Source organism: Bufo bufo, unplaced genomic scaffold (genome assembly GCF_905171765.1).
Source record: "Bufo bufo unplaced genomic scaffold, aBufBuf1.1, whole genome shotgun sequence".
Lineage (NCBI taxonomy): Eukaryota > Metazoa > Chordata > Amphibia > Anura > Bufonidae > Bufo > Bufo bufo.
The window spans coordinates 100,294-115,828 of NW_024401156.1; the positions used below are offsets into that span (position 1 = coordinate 100,294).

The window sequence follows — 15,535 nt, forward strand, 5'->3', positions numbered from 1 at the left end:
CACTTTTTCGCTGGGTAACACCTTTCTGATATTGCTCCACTATCTTTCTGCGCAACATTGTGGGAATTGGTGATCCTCTACCCATCTTGGCTTCTGAGAGACACTGCCACTCTGAGAAGCTCTTTTTATTCCCAATCATGTTGCCAATTGACCTAATTAGTGTTAATTGGTCTTCCAGCTCTTCGTTATGCTCAAATTTACTTTTTCCAGCCTCTTATTGCTACTTGTCCCAACTTTTTTGGGATTTGTTGACACCGGGAAAATTGGAATCAACGTAGTTTTCCTTTAAAATAATACATTTACTCAGATTAAACGTTTGATCTGTCATCTACGTTCTATTACAAATAAAATATTGACATTTGCCATCTCCACATCATTGCATTCAGTTTTTATTCACAATTTGTTTAGTGTCCCAACTTTTTTGGAATCCAGTTTGTATATGGCTATAAGCATTTCAACTACTGGCTCTGATCCTGGCTGTGGCCTTTTTCCTGGCTACACTACTGCCTGGTCCTTTGCCATGTTTGCCTGGTACCTGTTGTTCTACTCCTGGTTCTGACTTCTGGCTATCACCTTACTGTGTTCCTGGGTTATCCTCTGACCTGTAACATTCAGATTGATCTGTTTGTGACAACACTTGTCTTCATTCCAAACCATGCCTGTCAGCATGGCCAGCACCAAGCAGCGACAGATCTGGGGACTGAAAGATGGGAATCCTCTTTCAGTAAGTTGACCCCCCCCCCCCCTTGCAAGGTTTGAGGGGGCAGACCAGGCGATTCCATAGACTGTGCACCTCAGTCTAGCCTATGTTGGCCTATATGCAGCTTAGAGAATCCACAACATAAAATCATACTTTCACATATAGCCAAAGCCCTGGATTGTTCCCAGGTATAACCCTTCCTGTAATGAAACCTTTTCCTCCACACACATCCAAAGCCCTTGGGGTTTTGCCCTATTCAGAACTGATAATGGAAACCCCTTACTCCCATCATCTCCGGTCTGCCTAGCTGGTGTATAAAAGCCAAAAATATGGAATACCCTACACTGAGCTACACAGGACTACGTCTCCATCATGAGCTGACCCGTGTGGGTAAGCATGTTGTGTGATACTCTGTACTTTGTCATTAGCTGAGCTATGTATCTAAGCCTATCATGTGTGATACATTGACCTCTATCATGAGCTGAGCTATGTATTCTAATAGTCTGCATATCTTGATGTAATTCAGGTATTATCCTGCCTATAATTATCCTCACAGGTTTGTTTGGCTGATGTTAGTGATGTCTGGACCCTTGGAGTCAGAGTTTTTATTAATCAGAAGGCGGGACTTAGAGCGTCTGACCACGGAAGTGATGCAGATGAAGGAGTTTCTGCCCAAGATCCTTAATCAAGATCTGCTGGAGAGTGTACAGCGGCTGGAGGTGGCTGAGAGCGGTGAGTAATCTCCAGCTTATTATACTGGAGGATCTGCTGGAGGGTGTGAACCAGGTGGAGGTGGCTGAGAGCGGTGAGTGACCTCCAGCTTCTCCTTCTACTGGAGGATCTGCTGGAGAGTGTACAGTGGCTGAGAGCGGTGAGTGACCTCCAGCTTCTCCTTCTACTGGAGGATCTGCTGGAGAGTGTACAGTGGCTGAGAGCGGTGAGTGACCTCCAGCTTCTCCTTCTACTGGAGGATCTGCTGGAAAGTGTACAGTGGGTGGAGGTGGCTGAGAGTGGTGAGTGACCTCCAGCTTCTCCTACTGTAGGATCTGCTGGAGAGTGTACAGTGGGTGGAGGTGGCTGAGAGCGGTGAGTGACCTCCAGCTTCTCCTTCTACTGGAGGATCTGCTGGAGAGTGTACAGTGGCTGAGAGCGGTGAGTGACCTCCAGCTTCTCCTTCTACTGAAGGATCTACTGGAGAGTGTACAATGTCTGAGAGCGGTGAGTGACCTTCAGCTTCTCCTTCTACTGTAGGATCTGCTGGAAAGTGTACAGTGGGTGGAGGTGGCTGAGAGTGGTGAGTGACCTCCAGCTTCTCCTACTGTAGGATCTGCTGGAGAGTGTACAGTGGGTGGAGGTGGCTGAGAGCAGTGTGACCTCCAGCTTCTCCTTCTACTGTAGGATCTGCTGGAAAGTGTACAGTGGGTGGAGGTGGCTGAGAGTGGTGAGTGACCTCCAGCTTCTCCTACTGTAGAATCTGCTGGAGAGTGTACAGTGGGTGGAGGTGGCTGAGAGCGGTGAGTGACCTCCAGCTTCTCCTTCTACTGGAGGATCTGCTGGAGAGTGTACAGTGGCTGAGAGCGGTGAGTGACCTCCAGCTTCTCCTTCTACTGAAGGATCTACTGGAGAGTGTACAATGTCTGAGAGTGGTGAGTGACCTCCAGCTTCTCCTACTGTAGGATCTGCTGGAGAGTGTACAGTGGGTGGAGGTGGCTGAGAGCAGTGTGACCTCCAGCTTCTCCTACTGGAGGATCTGCTGGAGAGTGTACAGTGGGTGGAGGTGGATGAAAGTGGTGTGACCTCCAGCTTCTCCTTCTACTGGAGGATCTGCTGGAGAGTGTACAGTGGCTTAGAGTGGTGAGTGACCTCCAGCTTCTCCTTCTACTGGAGGATCTACTGGGGAGTGTACAATGGGTGGAGGTGGATGAGAGCAGTGAGTGACCTCCAGCTTCTCCTTATACTGGAAAATTGGCTGGAGGGGGTACAGTGGGTGGAGGTGACCTCCATCTTCTCCTTGTACAGCAGCCTCAAATGTCCTGCTCCATATACTATGCCATTTGCATGTCTCCAGTAGATAATATGATGGTGAAATACAGTGTGGACATTCTTCAGAGGCAATCTCCTCACACACTACACAGAACTGACAGCAGCCGCCATCACTGCTCTGCCCCAGTGGTTTATCTTCAGAAATCCCCAGTGCAGTGATGAGGGCTGGAAATCAGGAAGGAAAGTAATAAGCCCAGTTGTGGGCTGTGGCATCATGTGGAGCAGCAGCATTTGTGCCTTCATTTGTGGTCTCCAAATAGTCTGAAATTCATCAGTCTATTCCATGAATAAGGTGGAGACATGCCACATAGGGGAGTACTACTATCCTTGTATGATAGCAGAGATAGAGAGGCGAGAGGCCACGGAGCTGTGTCTATGTGGCTGGTATGTCCTGACTCTGTTGTGGTGGAGGGTGTGCTCTCTCAGTGGAGATTGAGTCCTGACTCTGGCGGTGGGGTGTACTCTCGCAGTGGTCATGACCCTTGTGGTGGGTAGACACTCACTTAGTGGTGGTTGGGTCCCGGCTCAGTGGTGTTACAGGGTGTACTGTCACAAGGTGGGAGTTGTTTTGTTTTTGTGTCTGTGGTATTGAGGACAGGGGTTCCTTCCCACATTTTTGTGTTGTGGTGGAGTCTTATCTCTATCTATGGTGCTGGTCTTCTGTCTGTCTTCTGGTTCGGGTATGTAGTAGGTCTTCTACTGTGACCTGGTACTGTTTTGGTGCTTTGCCATTTTGCTGCCTGCCTTGTTCTTCTTCCACTGCTGCACTGACCCCTTGGTTTTGTTTACTTTGTGGTTCTATCCTTAGCTTTGGAGGAGAGAGAACAGGACTGTGAACATATCCAGGCCCGATTACAGGCGACTCAGAATGAATGTTTAAGAGCCAAAGAAGTAAGTAAAGACCCTCAACAGAATATTTCACATGATTAACCTGTGACAAAGCTGTCAACAGTGTCAGATGTGGAGGTGGAAGTGGTGTTGTAGAAAATGCAACTGGTATCAGGTGGTCAATGTGTGGTCAGACATGGAGCGTGTATTTCAGGATGTCCAGCTGGTGTCAGGTGTGTATCGGAAGGAGGTGTGGGGTGTGTATCGGAAGGAGGTGTCAGGTGTGCAGTGTGTAGTGGAAGGTGGTGTCAGGTGTGGGGTGTGTATCGGAAGGTGGTGTCAGGTGTGGGGTGTGTATTGGAAGGAGGTGTCAGGTGTGCGGTGTGAAGTGGAAGGAGGTGTCAGCTGTGCGGTGTGTATTGGAAGGAGGTGTCAGGTGTGCGGTGTGTATTGGAAGGAGGTGTCAGCTGTGCGGTGTGTATCGGAAGGAGGTGTCAGGTGTGCGGTGTGAAGTGGAAGGAGGTGTCAGCTGTGCGGTGTGTATTGGAAGGAGGTGTCAGCTGTGCGGTGTGTATTGGAAGGTGGTGTCAGGTGTGCGGTGTGTATCGGAAGGTGGTGTCAGGTGTGCGGTGTGTATCGGAAGGAGGTGTCAGGTGTGGGGTGTGTATTGGAAGGAGGTGTCAGGTGTGCGGTGTGAAGTGGAAGGAGGTGTCAGCTGTGCGGTGTGTATTGGAAGGAGGTGTCAGGTGTGCGGTGTGTATTGGAAGGAGGTGTCAGGTGTGCGGTGTGTATTGGAAGGAGGTGTCAGCTGTGCGGTGTGTATTGGAAGGAGGTGTCAGGTGTGCGGTGTGAAGTGGAAGGAGGTGTCAGCTGTGCGGTGTGTATTGGAAGGAGGTGTCAGGTGTGGGGTGTGTATTGGAAGGAGGTGTCAGCTGTGCGGTGTGTAGTGGAAGGAGGTGTCAGGTGTGCGGTGTGTATTGGAAGGAGGTGTCAGGTGTGCGGTGTGTATTGGAAGGAGGTGTCAGGTGTGCGGTGTGTATCGGAAGGAGGTGTCAGGTGTGCGGTGTGTATTGGAAGGAGGTGTCAGCTGTGCGGTGTGTATTGGAAGGAGGTGTCAGCTGTGCGGTGTGTATTGGAAGGAGGTGTCAGGTGTGGGGTGTGTATTGGAAGGAGGTGTCAGGTGTGGGGTGTGTATTGGAAGGAGGTGTCAGGTGTGTATCGGAAGGAGGTGTCAGGTGTGAGTTGTGTATTGGAAGGAGGTGTCAGGTGTGTATCGGAAGGAGGTGTCAGGTGTGAGTTGTGTATTGGAAGGAGGTGTCAGGTGTGGGTGTGTATCGGAAGGAGTGTCAGGTGTGAGTTGTGTATTGGAAGGAGGTGTCAGGTGTGCGGTGTGTATCGGAAGGAGGTGTCAGGTGCGGTGTGTATTGGAAGGAGGTGTCAGGTGTGCGGTGTGTATCGGAAGGAGGTTTCAAGTGTGCGGTGTGTAGTGGAAGGAGGTGTCAGGTGTGGGGTGTGTATCGGAAGGAGGTGTCAGGTGTGGGGTGTGTATTGGAAGGAGGTGTCAGGTGTGGGGTGTGTATCGGAAGGAGGTGTCAGGTGTGCAGTGTGTATTGGAAGGAGGTGTCAGGTGTGCGGTGTGTATTGGAAGGAGGTGTCAGGTGTGCAGTGTGTATTGGAAGGAGGTTTCAGGTGTGCGGTGTGTAGTGGAAGGAGGTGTCAGGTGTGGGGTGTGTATGGAAGGAGGTGTCAGGTGTGGGGTGTGTATTGGAAGGTGGTGTCAGGTGTGCGGTGTGTATCGGAAGGAGGTGTCAGGTGTGGGGTGTGTATTGGAAGGAGGTGTCAGGTGTGCGGTGTGTATCGGAAGGAGGTTTCAAGTGTGCGGTGTGTAGTGGAAGGAGGTGTCAGGTGTGGGGTGTGTATCGGAAGGAGGTGTCAGGTGTGATGTGTGTATTGGAAGGAGGTGTCAGGTGTGCAGTGTGTATTGGAAGGAGGTGTCAGGTGTGCAGTGTGTATTGGAAGGAGGTGTCAGGTGTGTATTGGAAGGAGGTGTCAGGTGTGGCAGGACATGGAGTGTGTGTCAGGAGGAGGTGTCAGGTGTGGGGTGTGTATTGGAAGGAGGTGTCAGGTGTGGGGTGTGTATTGGAAGGAGGTGTCAGGTGTGGGGTGTGTATTGGAAGGAGGTGTCAGGTGTGCGGTGTGTATTGGAAGGAGGTGTCAGGTGTGCAGTGTGTATTGGAAGGAGGTGTCAGGTGTGGCAGGACATGGAGTGTGTGTCAGGAGGAGGTGTCAGGTGTGGGGTGTGTATTGGAAGGAGGTGTCAGGTGTGGGGTGTGTATTGGAAGGAGGTGTCAGGTGTGGGGTGTGTATTGGAAGGAGGTGTCAGGTGTGGGGTGTGTATTGGAAGGAGGTGTCAGGTGTGTATTGGAAGGAGGTGTCAGGTGTGCGGTGTGTATTGGAAGGAGGTGTCAGGTGTGGGGTGTGTATTGGAAGGAGGTGTCAGGTGTGCGGTGTGTATTGGAAGGAGGTGTCAGGTGTGGGGTGTGTATTGGAAGGAGGTGTCAGGTGTGGGGTGTGTATTGGAAGGAGGTGTCAGGTGTGTATCGGAAGGAGGTGTCAGGTGTGCGGTGTGTAGTGGAAGGAGGTGTCAGGTGTGGGGTGTGTAGTGGAAGGAGGTGTCAGGTGTGGGGTGTGTATTGGAAGGAGGTGTCAGGTGTGGGGTGTGTATTGGAAGGAGGTATCAGGTGTGGGGTGTGTATTGGAAGGAGGTGTCAGTGTGTATTGGAAGGAGGTGTCAGGTGTGCAGTGTGTATTGGAAGGAGGTGTCAGGTGTGTATTGGAAGGAGGTGTCAGGTGTGGGGTGTGTATTGGAAGGAGGTGTCAGGTGTGGTGTGTATTGGAAGGAGGTGTCATGTGTATGTGATTAGGTGTCAGGTGCGGTGTGTATTGGAAGGAGGTGTCAGGTGTGCGGTGTGTATCGGAAGGAGGTGTCAGGTGCGGTGTGTATTGGAAGGAGGTGTCAGGTGTGCGGTGTGTATGGAAGGAGGTTCAAGTGTGCGGTGTGTATGGAAGGAGGTGTCAGGTGTGGGGTTGTATCGGAAGGAGGTGTCAGGTGTGTATTGGAAGGAGGTGTCAGGTGTGCGTGTGTATTGGAAGGAGGTGTCAGGTGTGCAGTGTGTATGGAAGGAGGTTTCAGGTGTGCGGTGTGTAGTGGAAGGAGGTGTCAGGTGTGGGGTGTGTATTGGAAGGAGGTGTCAGGTGTGGGGTGTGTATTGGAAGGTGGTGTCAGGTGTGCGGTGTGTATCGGAAGGAGGTGTCAGGTGCGGTGTGTATCGGAAGGAGGTGTCAGGTGCGGTGTGTATTGGAAGGAGGTGTCAGGTGTGCGGTGTGTATCGGAAGGAGGTTTCAAGTGTGCGGTGTGTAGTGGAAGGAGGTGTCAGGTGTGGGGTGTGTATCGGAAGGAGGTGTCAGGTGTGATGTGTGTATTGGAAGGAGGTGTCAGGTGTGCAGTGTGTATTGGAAGGAGGTGTCAGGTGTGCAGTGTGTATTGGAAGGAGGTGTCAGGTGTGCAGTGTGTATTGGAAGGAGGTGTCAGGTGTGCGGTGTGTAGTGGAAGGAGGTGTCAGCTGTGCGGTGTGTATTGGAAGGAGGTGTCAGGTGTGGGTGTGTATCGGAAGGAGGTTTCAGTGTGGGGTGTAGTGGAAGGAGGTGTCAGGTGTGGGGTGTGTATTGGAAGGAGGTGTCAGGTGTGTATTGGAAGGAGGTGTCAGGTGTGCGGTGTGTGTCAGGAGGAGGTGTCAGGTGTGCGGTGTGTATTGGAAGGAGGTGTCAGGTGTGCAGTGTGTATTGGAAGGAGGTTTCAGGTGTGCGGTGTGTAGTGGAAGGAGGTGTCAGGTGTGGGGTGTATTGGAAGGAGGTGTCAGGTGTGGGGTGTGTATTGGAAGGTGGTGTCAGGTGTGCGGTGTGTATCGGAAGGAGGTGTCAGGTGTGGGGTGTGTATTGGAAGGAGGTGTCAGGTGCGGTGTGTATTGGAAGGAGGTGTCAGGTGTGCGGTGTGTATCGGAAGGAGGTTTCAAGTGTGCGGTGTGTAGTGGAAGGAGGTGTCAGGTGTGGGGTGTGTATCGGAAGGAGGTGTCAGGTGTGATGTGTGATTGGAAGGAGGTGTCAGGTGGGAGTGTGTGTATTGGAAGGAGGTGTCAGGTGAGCAGTGTGTATTGGAAGGTGGTGTCAGGTGTGCAGTGTGTATTGGAAGGAGGTGTCAGGTGTGGCAGGACATGGAGTGTGTGTCAGGAGGAGGTGTCAGGTGTGGGGTGTGTATTGGAAGGAGGTGTCAGGTGTGGGGTGTGTATTGGAAGGAGGTGTCAGGTGTGGGGTGTGTATTGGAGGAGGTGTCAGGTGTGCGGTGTGTATTGGAAGGAGGTGTCAGGTGTGTATTGGAAGGAGGTGTCAGGTGTGGCAGGACATGGAGTGTGTGTCAGGAGGAGGTGTCAGGTGTGGGGTGTGTATTGGAAGGAGGTGTCAGGTGTGGGGTGTGTATTGGAAGGAGGTGTGTCAGGTGTGCGGTGTGTATTGAAGGAGGGGTCAGGTATGGGGTGTGTATTGGAAGGAGGTGTCAGGTGTGCGGTGTAGAAGTGGAAGGAGGTGTCAGCTGTGCGGTGTGTATTGGAAGGGAGGTGTCAGGTGTGGGGTGTGTATTGGAAGGAGGTGTCAGCTGTGCGGTGTGTAGGGAAGGAGGTGTCAGGTGTGCGGTGTGTATTGGAAGGAGGTGTCAGGTGTGTATTGGAAGGAGGTGTCAGGTGTGCGGTGTGTATCGGAAGGAGGTGTCAGGTGTGCGGTGTGTATTGGAAGGAGGTGTCAGCTGTGCGGTGTGTATTGGAAGGAGGTGTCAGCTGTGCGGTGTGTCAGGAGGAGGTGTCAGGTGTGGGGTGTGTATTGGAAGGAGGTATCAGGTGTGGGGTGTGTATTGGAAGGAGGTGTCAGGTGTGTATCGGAAGGAGGTGTCAGGTGTGAGTTGTGTATTGGAAGGAGGTGTCAGGTGTGAGTTGTGTATTGGAAGGAGGTGTCAGGTGTGCGGTGTGTATCGGAAGGAGGTGTCAGGTGTGTATCGGAAGGAGGTGTCAGGTGTGAGTTGTGTATTGGAAGGAGGTGTCAGGTGTGCGGTGTGTATCGGAAGGAGGTGTCAGGTGCGGTGTGTATTGGAAGGAGGTGTCAGGTGTGCGGTGTGTATCGGAAGGAGGTTTCAAGTGTGCGGTGTGTAGTGGAAGGAGGTGTCAGGTGTGGGGTGTGTATCGGAAGGAGGTGTCAGGTGTGTATTGGAAGGAGGTGTCAGGTGTGCGGTGTGTATTGGAAGGAGGTGTCAGGTGTGCAGTGTGTATTGGAAGGAGGATTCAGGTGTGCGGTGTGTAGTGGAAGGAGGTGTCAGGTGTGGGGTGTGTATTGGAAGGAGGTGTCAGGTGTGGGGTGTGTATTGGAAGGTGGTGTCAGGTGTGCGGTGTGTATCGGAAGGAGGTGTCAGGTGTGGGGTGTGTATCGGAAGGAGGTGTCAGGTGCGGTGTGTATTGGAAGGAGGTGTCAGGTGTGCGGTGTGTATCGGAGGAGGTTTCAAGTGTGCGGTGTGTAGTGGCAGGAGGTGTCAGGTGTGGGGGGTGTGTATCGGAAGGAGGTGTCAGGTGTGATGTGTGTATTGGAAGGAGGTGTCAGGTGTGCAGTGTGTATTGGAAGGAGGTGTCAGGTGTGCAGTGTTATTGGAAGGAGGTGTCAGGTGTGGCAGAACATGCAGTGTGTATTGGAAGGAGGTGTCAGGTGTGGCAGGACATGGAGTGTGTGTCAGGAGGAGGTGTCAGGTGTGGGGTGTGTATTGGAAGGAGGTGTCAGGTGTGGGGTGTGTATTGAAGGAGGTGTCAGGTGCGGTGTGTATTGGAAGGAGGTGTCAGGTGTGCGGTGTGTATTGGAAGGAGGTGTCAGGTGTGCAGTGTGTATTGGAAGGAGGTGTCAGGTGTGGCAGGACATGGAGTGTGTGTCAGGAGGAGGTGTCAGGTGTGGGGTGTGTATTGGAAGGAGGTGTCAGGTGTGGGGTGTGTATTGGAAGGAGGTGTCAGGTGTGCGGTGTGTATTGGAAGGAGGTGTCAGGTATGGGGTGTGTGTTGGGAGGGAGGTGTCAGGTGCGGTTAGTGAAGTGGAAGGAGGTGTCAGCAGTGCGGTGTGTAATTGAAGGAGGTGTCAGGTGTGGGGTGTGTATTGGAAGGTGTCAGCTGTGCGGTGTGTAGTGGAAGGAGGTGTCAGGTGTGCGGTGTGTATTGGAAGGAGGTGTCAGGTGTGCGGTTGTATTGGAAGGAGGTGTCAGGTGTGCGGTGTGTATCGGAAGGAGGTGTCAGGTGTGCGGTGTGTATTGGAAGGAGGTGTCAGGTGTGGGGTGTGTATTGGAAGGAGGTGTCAGCTGTGCGGTGTGTATTGGAAGGAGGTGTCAGCTGTGCGGTGTATTGGAAGGAGGTGTCAGGTGTGGGGTGTGTATTGGAGGAGGTATCAGGTGTGGGGTGTGTATTGGAAGGAGGTGTCAGGTGTGTATCGGAAGGAGGTGTCAGGTGTGCAGTGTGTATTGGAAGGAGGTGTCAGGTGTGTATCGGAAGGAGGTGTCAGGTGTGAGTTGTGTATTGGAAGGAGGTGTCAGGTGTGCGGTGTGTATCGGAAGGAGGTGTCAGGTGTGTATCGGAAGGAGGTGTCAGGTGTGAGTTGTGTATTGGAAGGAGGTGTCAGGTGTGCGGTGTGTATCGGAAGGAGGTGTCAGGTGCGGTGTGTATTGGAAGGAGGTGTCAGGTGTGCGGTGTGTATCGGAAGGAGGTTTCAAGTGTGCGGTGTGTAGTGGAAGGAGGTGTCAGGTGTGGGGTGTGTATCGGAAGGAGGTGTCAGGTGTGTATTGGAAGGAGGTGTCAGGTGTGCGGTGTGTATTGGAAGGAGGTGTCAGGTGTGCAGTGTGTATTGGAAGGAGGTTTCAGGTGTGCGGTGTGTAGTGGAAGGAGGTGTCAGGTGTGGGGTGTGTATTGGAAGGAGGTGTCAGGTGTGGGGTGTGTATTGGAAGGTGGTGTCAGGTGTGCGGTTGATCGGAAGGAGGTGTCAGGTGTGGGGTGTGTATCGGAAGGAGGTGTCAGGTGCGGTGTGTATTGGAAGGAGGTTGTCAGGTGTGCGGTGTGTATCGGAAGGAGGTTTCAAGTGCGGGTGTAGTGGAAGGAGGTGGTCAGGTGTGGGGTGTGTATCGGAAGGAGGTGTCAGGTGCGGTGTGTATTGGAAGGAGGTGTCAGGTGTGCAGTGTGTATTGGAAGGAGGTGTCAGGTGTGCAGTGTGTATTGGAAGGAGGTGTCAGGTGTGCAGTGTGTATTGGAAGGAGGTGTCAGGTGTGGCAGGACATGGAGTGTGTGTCAGGAGGAGGTGTCAGGTGTGGGGTGTGTATTGGAAGGAGGTGTCAGGTGTGGGGTGTGTATTGGAAGGAGGTGTCAGGTGTGGGGTGTGTATTGGAAGGAGGTGTCAGGTGTGCGGTGTGTATTGGAAGGAGGTGTCAGGTGTGCAGTGTGTATTGGAAGGAGGTGTCAGGTGTGGCAGGACATGGAGTGTGTGTCAGGAGGAGGTGTCAGGTGTGGGGTGTGTATTGGAAGGAGGTGTCAGGTGTGGGGTGTGTATTGGAAGGAGGTGTCAGGTGTGGGGTGTGTATTGGAAGGAGGTGTCAGGTGTGGGGTGTGTATTGGAAGGAGGTGTCAGGTGTGCGGTGTGTATTGGAAGGAGGTGTCAGGTATGGGGTGTGTATTGGAAGGAGGTGTCAGGTGTGCGGTGTGTATTGGAAGGAGGTGTCAGGTGTGGGGTGTGTATTGGAAGGAGGTGTCAGGTGTGGGGTGTGTATTGGAAGGAGGTGTCAGGTGTGGCAGGACATGGAGCGTGTGTCAGGAGGAGGTGTCAGGTGTGGCAGAACATGCAGCGTGTGTCAGGAGGAGGTGTCAGGTGTGGCAGAACATGCAGCGTGTGTCAGGAGGAGGTGTCAGGTGTGGGGTGTGTAGTGGAAGGAGGTGTCAGGTGTGGGGTGTGTATTGGAAGGAGGTGTCAGGTGTGGGGTGTGTATCGGAAGGAGGTATCAGGTATGGGGTGTGTATTGGAAGGAGGTGTCAGGTGTGCAGTGTGTATTGGAAGGAGGTGTCAGGTGTGCAGTGTGTATTGGAAGGAGGTGTCAGGTGTGCAGTGTGTATTGGAAGGAGGTGTCAGGTGTGGGGTGTGTATTGGAAGGAGGTGTCAGGTGTGCGGTGTGTATTGGAAGGAGGTGTCAGGTGTGCGGTGTGTATCGGAAGGAGGTGTCAGGTGTGTGGTGTGTATTGGAAGGAGGTGTCAGGTGTGCGGTGTGTAGTGGAAGGAGGTGTCAGGTGTGGGGTGTGTATTGGAAGGAGGTGTCAGGTGTGGGGTGTGTATTGGAAGGAGGTGTCAGGTGTGCAGTGTGTATTGGAAGGAGGTTTCAGGTGTGCGGTGTGTAGTGGAAGGAGGTGTCAGGTGTGGGGTGTGTATTGGAAGGAGGTGTCAGGTGTGGGGTGTGTATTGGAAGGTGGTGTCAGGTGTGCGGTGTGTATCGGAAGGAGGTGTCAGGTGTGGGGTGTGTATCGGAAGGAGGTGTCAGGTGCGGTGTGTATTGGAAGGAGGTGTCAGGTGTGCGGTGTGTATTGGAAGGAGGTGTCAGGTGTGCGGTGTGTATTGGAAGGAGGTGTCAGGTGTGCGGTGTGTATCGGAAGGAGGTGTCAGGTGTGGGGTGTGTATTGGAAGGAGGTGTCAGGTGTGCGGTGTGTATTGGAAGGAGGTGTCAGGTGTGCGGTGTGTATTGGAAGGAGGTGTCAGGTGTGCGGTGTGAAGTGGAAGGAGGTGTCAGGTGCGGTGTGTATTGGAAGGAGGTGTCAGGTGTGCGGTGTGTATCGGAAGGAGGTTTCAAGTGTGCGGTGTGTAGTGGAAGGAGGTGTCAGGTGTGGGGTGTGTATCGGAAGGAGGTGTCAGGTGTGATGTGTGTATTGGAAGGAGGTGTCAGGTGTGCAGTGTGTATTGGAAGGAGGTGTCAGGTGTGCAGTGTGTATTGGAAGGAGGTGTCAGGTGTGCAGTGTGTATTGGAAGGAGGTGTCAGGTGTGGCAGGACATGGAGTGTGTGTCAGGAGGAGGTGTCAGGTGTGGGGTGTGTATTGGAAGGAGGTGTCAGGTGTGGGGTGTGTATTGGAAGGAGGTGTCAGGTGTGGGGTGTGTATTGGAAGGAGGTGTCAGGTGTGCAGTGTGTATTGGAAGGAGGTGTCAGGTGTGCAGTGTGTATTGGAAGGAGGTGTCAGGTGTGGCAGGACATGGAGTGTGTGTCAGGAGGAGGTGTCAGGTGTGGGGTGTGTAGTGGAAGGAGGTGTCAGGTGTGGGGTGTGTATTGGAAGGAGGTGTCAGGTGTGGGGTGTGTATTGGAAGGAGGTGTCAGGTGTGCGGTGTGTATTGGAAGGAGGTGTCAGGTGTGGGGTGTGTATTGGAAGGAGGTGTCAGGTGTGCGGTGTGTATTGGAAGGAGGTGTCAGGTGTGGGGTGTGTATTGGAAGGAGGTGTCAGGTGTGGGGTGTGTATTGGAAGGAGGTGTCAGGTGTGCGGTGTGTATTGGAAGGAGGTGTCAGGTGTGGGGTGTGTATTGGAAGGAGGTGTCAGGTGTGGCAGGACATGGAGCGTGTGTCAGGAGGAGGTGTCAGGTGTGGGGTGTGTATTGGAAGGAGGTGTCAGGTGTGGCAGGACATGGAGCGTGTGTCAGGAGGAGGTGTCAGGTGTGGCAGAACATGCAGCGTGTGTCAGGAGGAGGTGTCAGGTGTGGCAGAACATGCAGCGTGTGTCAGGAGGAGGTGTCAGGTGTGGCAGAACATGCAGCGTGTGTCAGGAGGAGGTGTCAGGTGTGGGGTGTGTATTGGAAGGAGGTGTCAGGTGTGGGGTGTGTATCGGAAGGAGGTATCAGGTATGGGGTGTGTATTGGAAGGAGGTGTCAGGTGTGCAGTGTGTATTGGAAGGAGGTGTCAGGTGTGGCAGGACATGGAGTGTGTGTCAGGAGGAGGTGTCAGGTGTGGGGTGTGTATTGGAAGGAGGTGTCAGGTGTGGGGTGTGTATTGGAAGGAGGTGTCAGGTGTGCGGTGTGTATTGGAAGGAGGTGTCAGGTGTGTGGTGTGTATTGGAAGGAGGTGTCAGGTGTGGCAGAACATGCAGCGTGTGTCAGGAGGAGGTGTCAGGTGTGGCAGAACATGCAGCGTGTGTCAGGAGGAGGTGTCAGGTGTGGCAGAACATGCAGCGTGTGTCAGGAGGAGGTGTCAGGTGTGGCAGGACATGGAGCGTGTGTCAGGAGGAGGTGTCAGGTGTGGCAGAACATGCAGCGTGTGTCAGGAGGAGGTGTCAGGTGTGGCAGAACATGCAGCGTGTGTCAGGAGGAGGTGTCAGGTGTGGCAGAACATGCAGCGTGTGTCAGGAGGAGGTGTCAGGTGTGGCAGGACATGGAGCGTGTGTCAGGAGGAGGTGTCAGGTGTGGCAGAACATGGAGCGTGTGTCAGGAGGAGGTGTCAGGTGTGGCAGAACATGGAGCGTGTGTCAGGAGGAGGTGTCAGGTGTGGCAGAACATGGAGCGTGTGTCAGGAGGAGGTGTCAGGTGTGGCAGGACATGGAGCGTGTGTCAGGAGGAGGTGTCAGGTGTGGCAGGACATGGAGCGTGTGTCAGGAGGAGGTGTCAGGTGTGGCAGAACATGGAACATGTGTCAGGAGGAGGTGTCAGGTGTGGCAGAACATGCAGCGTGTGTCAGGAGGAGGTGTCAGGTGTGGCAGGACATGGAGCGTGTGTCAGGAGGAGGTGTCAGGTGTGGCAGAACATGCAGCGTGTGTCAGGAGGAGGTGTCAGGTGTGGCAGAACATGCAGCGTGTGTCAGGAGGAGGTGTCAGGTGTGGCAGGACATGGAGCGTGTGTCAGGAGGAGGTGTCAGGTGTGGCAGGACATGGAGCGTGTGTCAGGAGGAGGTGTCAGGTGTGGCAGAACATGCAGCGTGTGTCAGGAGGAGGTGTCAGGTGTGGCAGAACATGCAGCGTGTGTCAGGAGGAGGTGTCAGGTGTGGCAGGACATGGAGCGTGTGTCAGGAGGAGGTGTCAGGTGTGGCAGAACATGCAGCGTGTGTCAGGAGGAGGTGTCAGGTGTGGCAGAACATGCAGCGTGTGTCAGGAGGAGGTGTCAGGTGTGGCAGAACATGGAGCGTGTGTCAGGAGGAGGTGTCAGGTGTGGCAGGACATGGAGCGTGTGTCAGGAGGAGGTGTCAGGTGTGGCAGAACATGCAGCGTGTGTCAGGAGGAGGTGTCAGGTGTGGCAGAACATGCAGCGTGTGTCAGGAGGAGGTGTCAGGTGTGGCAGGACATGGAGCGTGTGTCAGGAGGAGGTGTCAGGTGTGGCAGAACATGGAGCGTGTGTCAGGAGGAGGTGTCAGGTGTGGCAGAACATGGAGCGTGTGTCAGGAGGAGGTGTCAGGTGTGGCAGAACATGGAGCGTGTGTCAGGAGGAGGTGTCAGGTGTGGCAGAACATGCAGCGTGTGTCAGGAGGAGGTGTCAGGTGTGGCAGGCAATGGAGCGGTTGTCAGGTGTGGCAGGACATGCAGCGTGTGTCAGGAGGAGGTGTCAGGTGTGGCAGGACATGGAGCGTGTGTCAGGAGGAGGTGTCAGGTGTGGCAGAACATGGAGCATGTGTCAGGAGGAGGTGGTCAGTGTGGCAGAACATGCAGCGTGTGTCAGGAGGAGGTGTCAGGTGTGGCAGGACATGGAGCGTGTGTCAGGAGGAGGTGTCAGGTGTGGCAGGAACATGCAGCGTGTGTCAGGAGGAGGTGTCAGGTGTGGCAGGACATGGAGCGTGTGTCAGGAGGAGGTGTCAGGTGTGGCAGAACATGGAGCATGTGTCAGGAGGAGGTGTCAGGTGTG

At 53.8% G+C, this 15,535-nt stretch overlaps 1 protein-coding gene across 1 annotated transcript in view; it reads left to right on the forward strand.

The window, feature by feature from the left end:
* Positions 1-1,278: 1,278 nt before the first annotated feature.
* The window catches only part of LOC120984666 (heat shock factor 2-binding protein-like), a 45,391-nt gene continuing 31,134 nt past the window's right edge, over positions 1,279-15,535 (forward strand). The window contains exons 1-2 of the mRNA XM_040413421.1: positions 1,279-1,432; positions 3,552-3,634. Coding sequence (XP_040269355.1) covers positions 1,279-1,432; positions 3,552-3,634 — 237 coding nt within the window. The remainder of the gene's footprint in view (positions 1,433-3,551; positions 3,635-15,535) is intronic.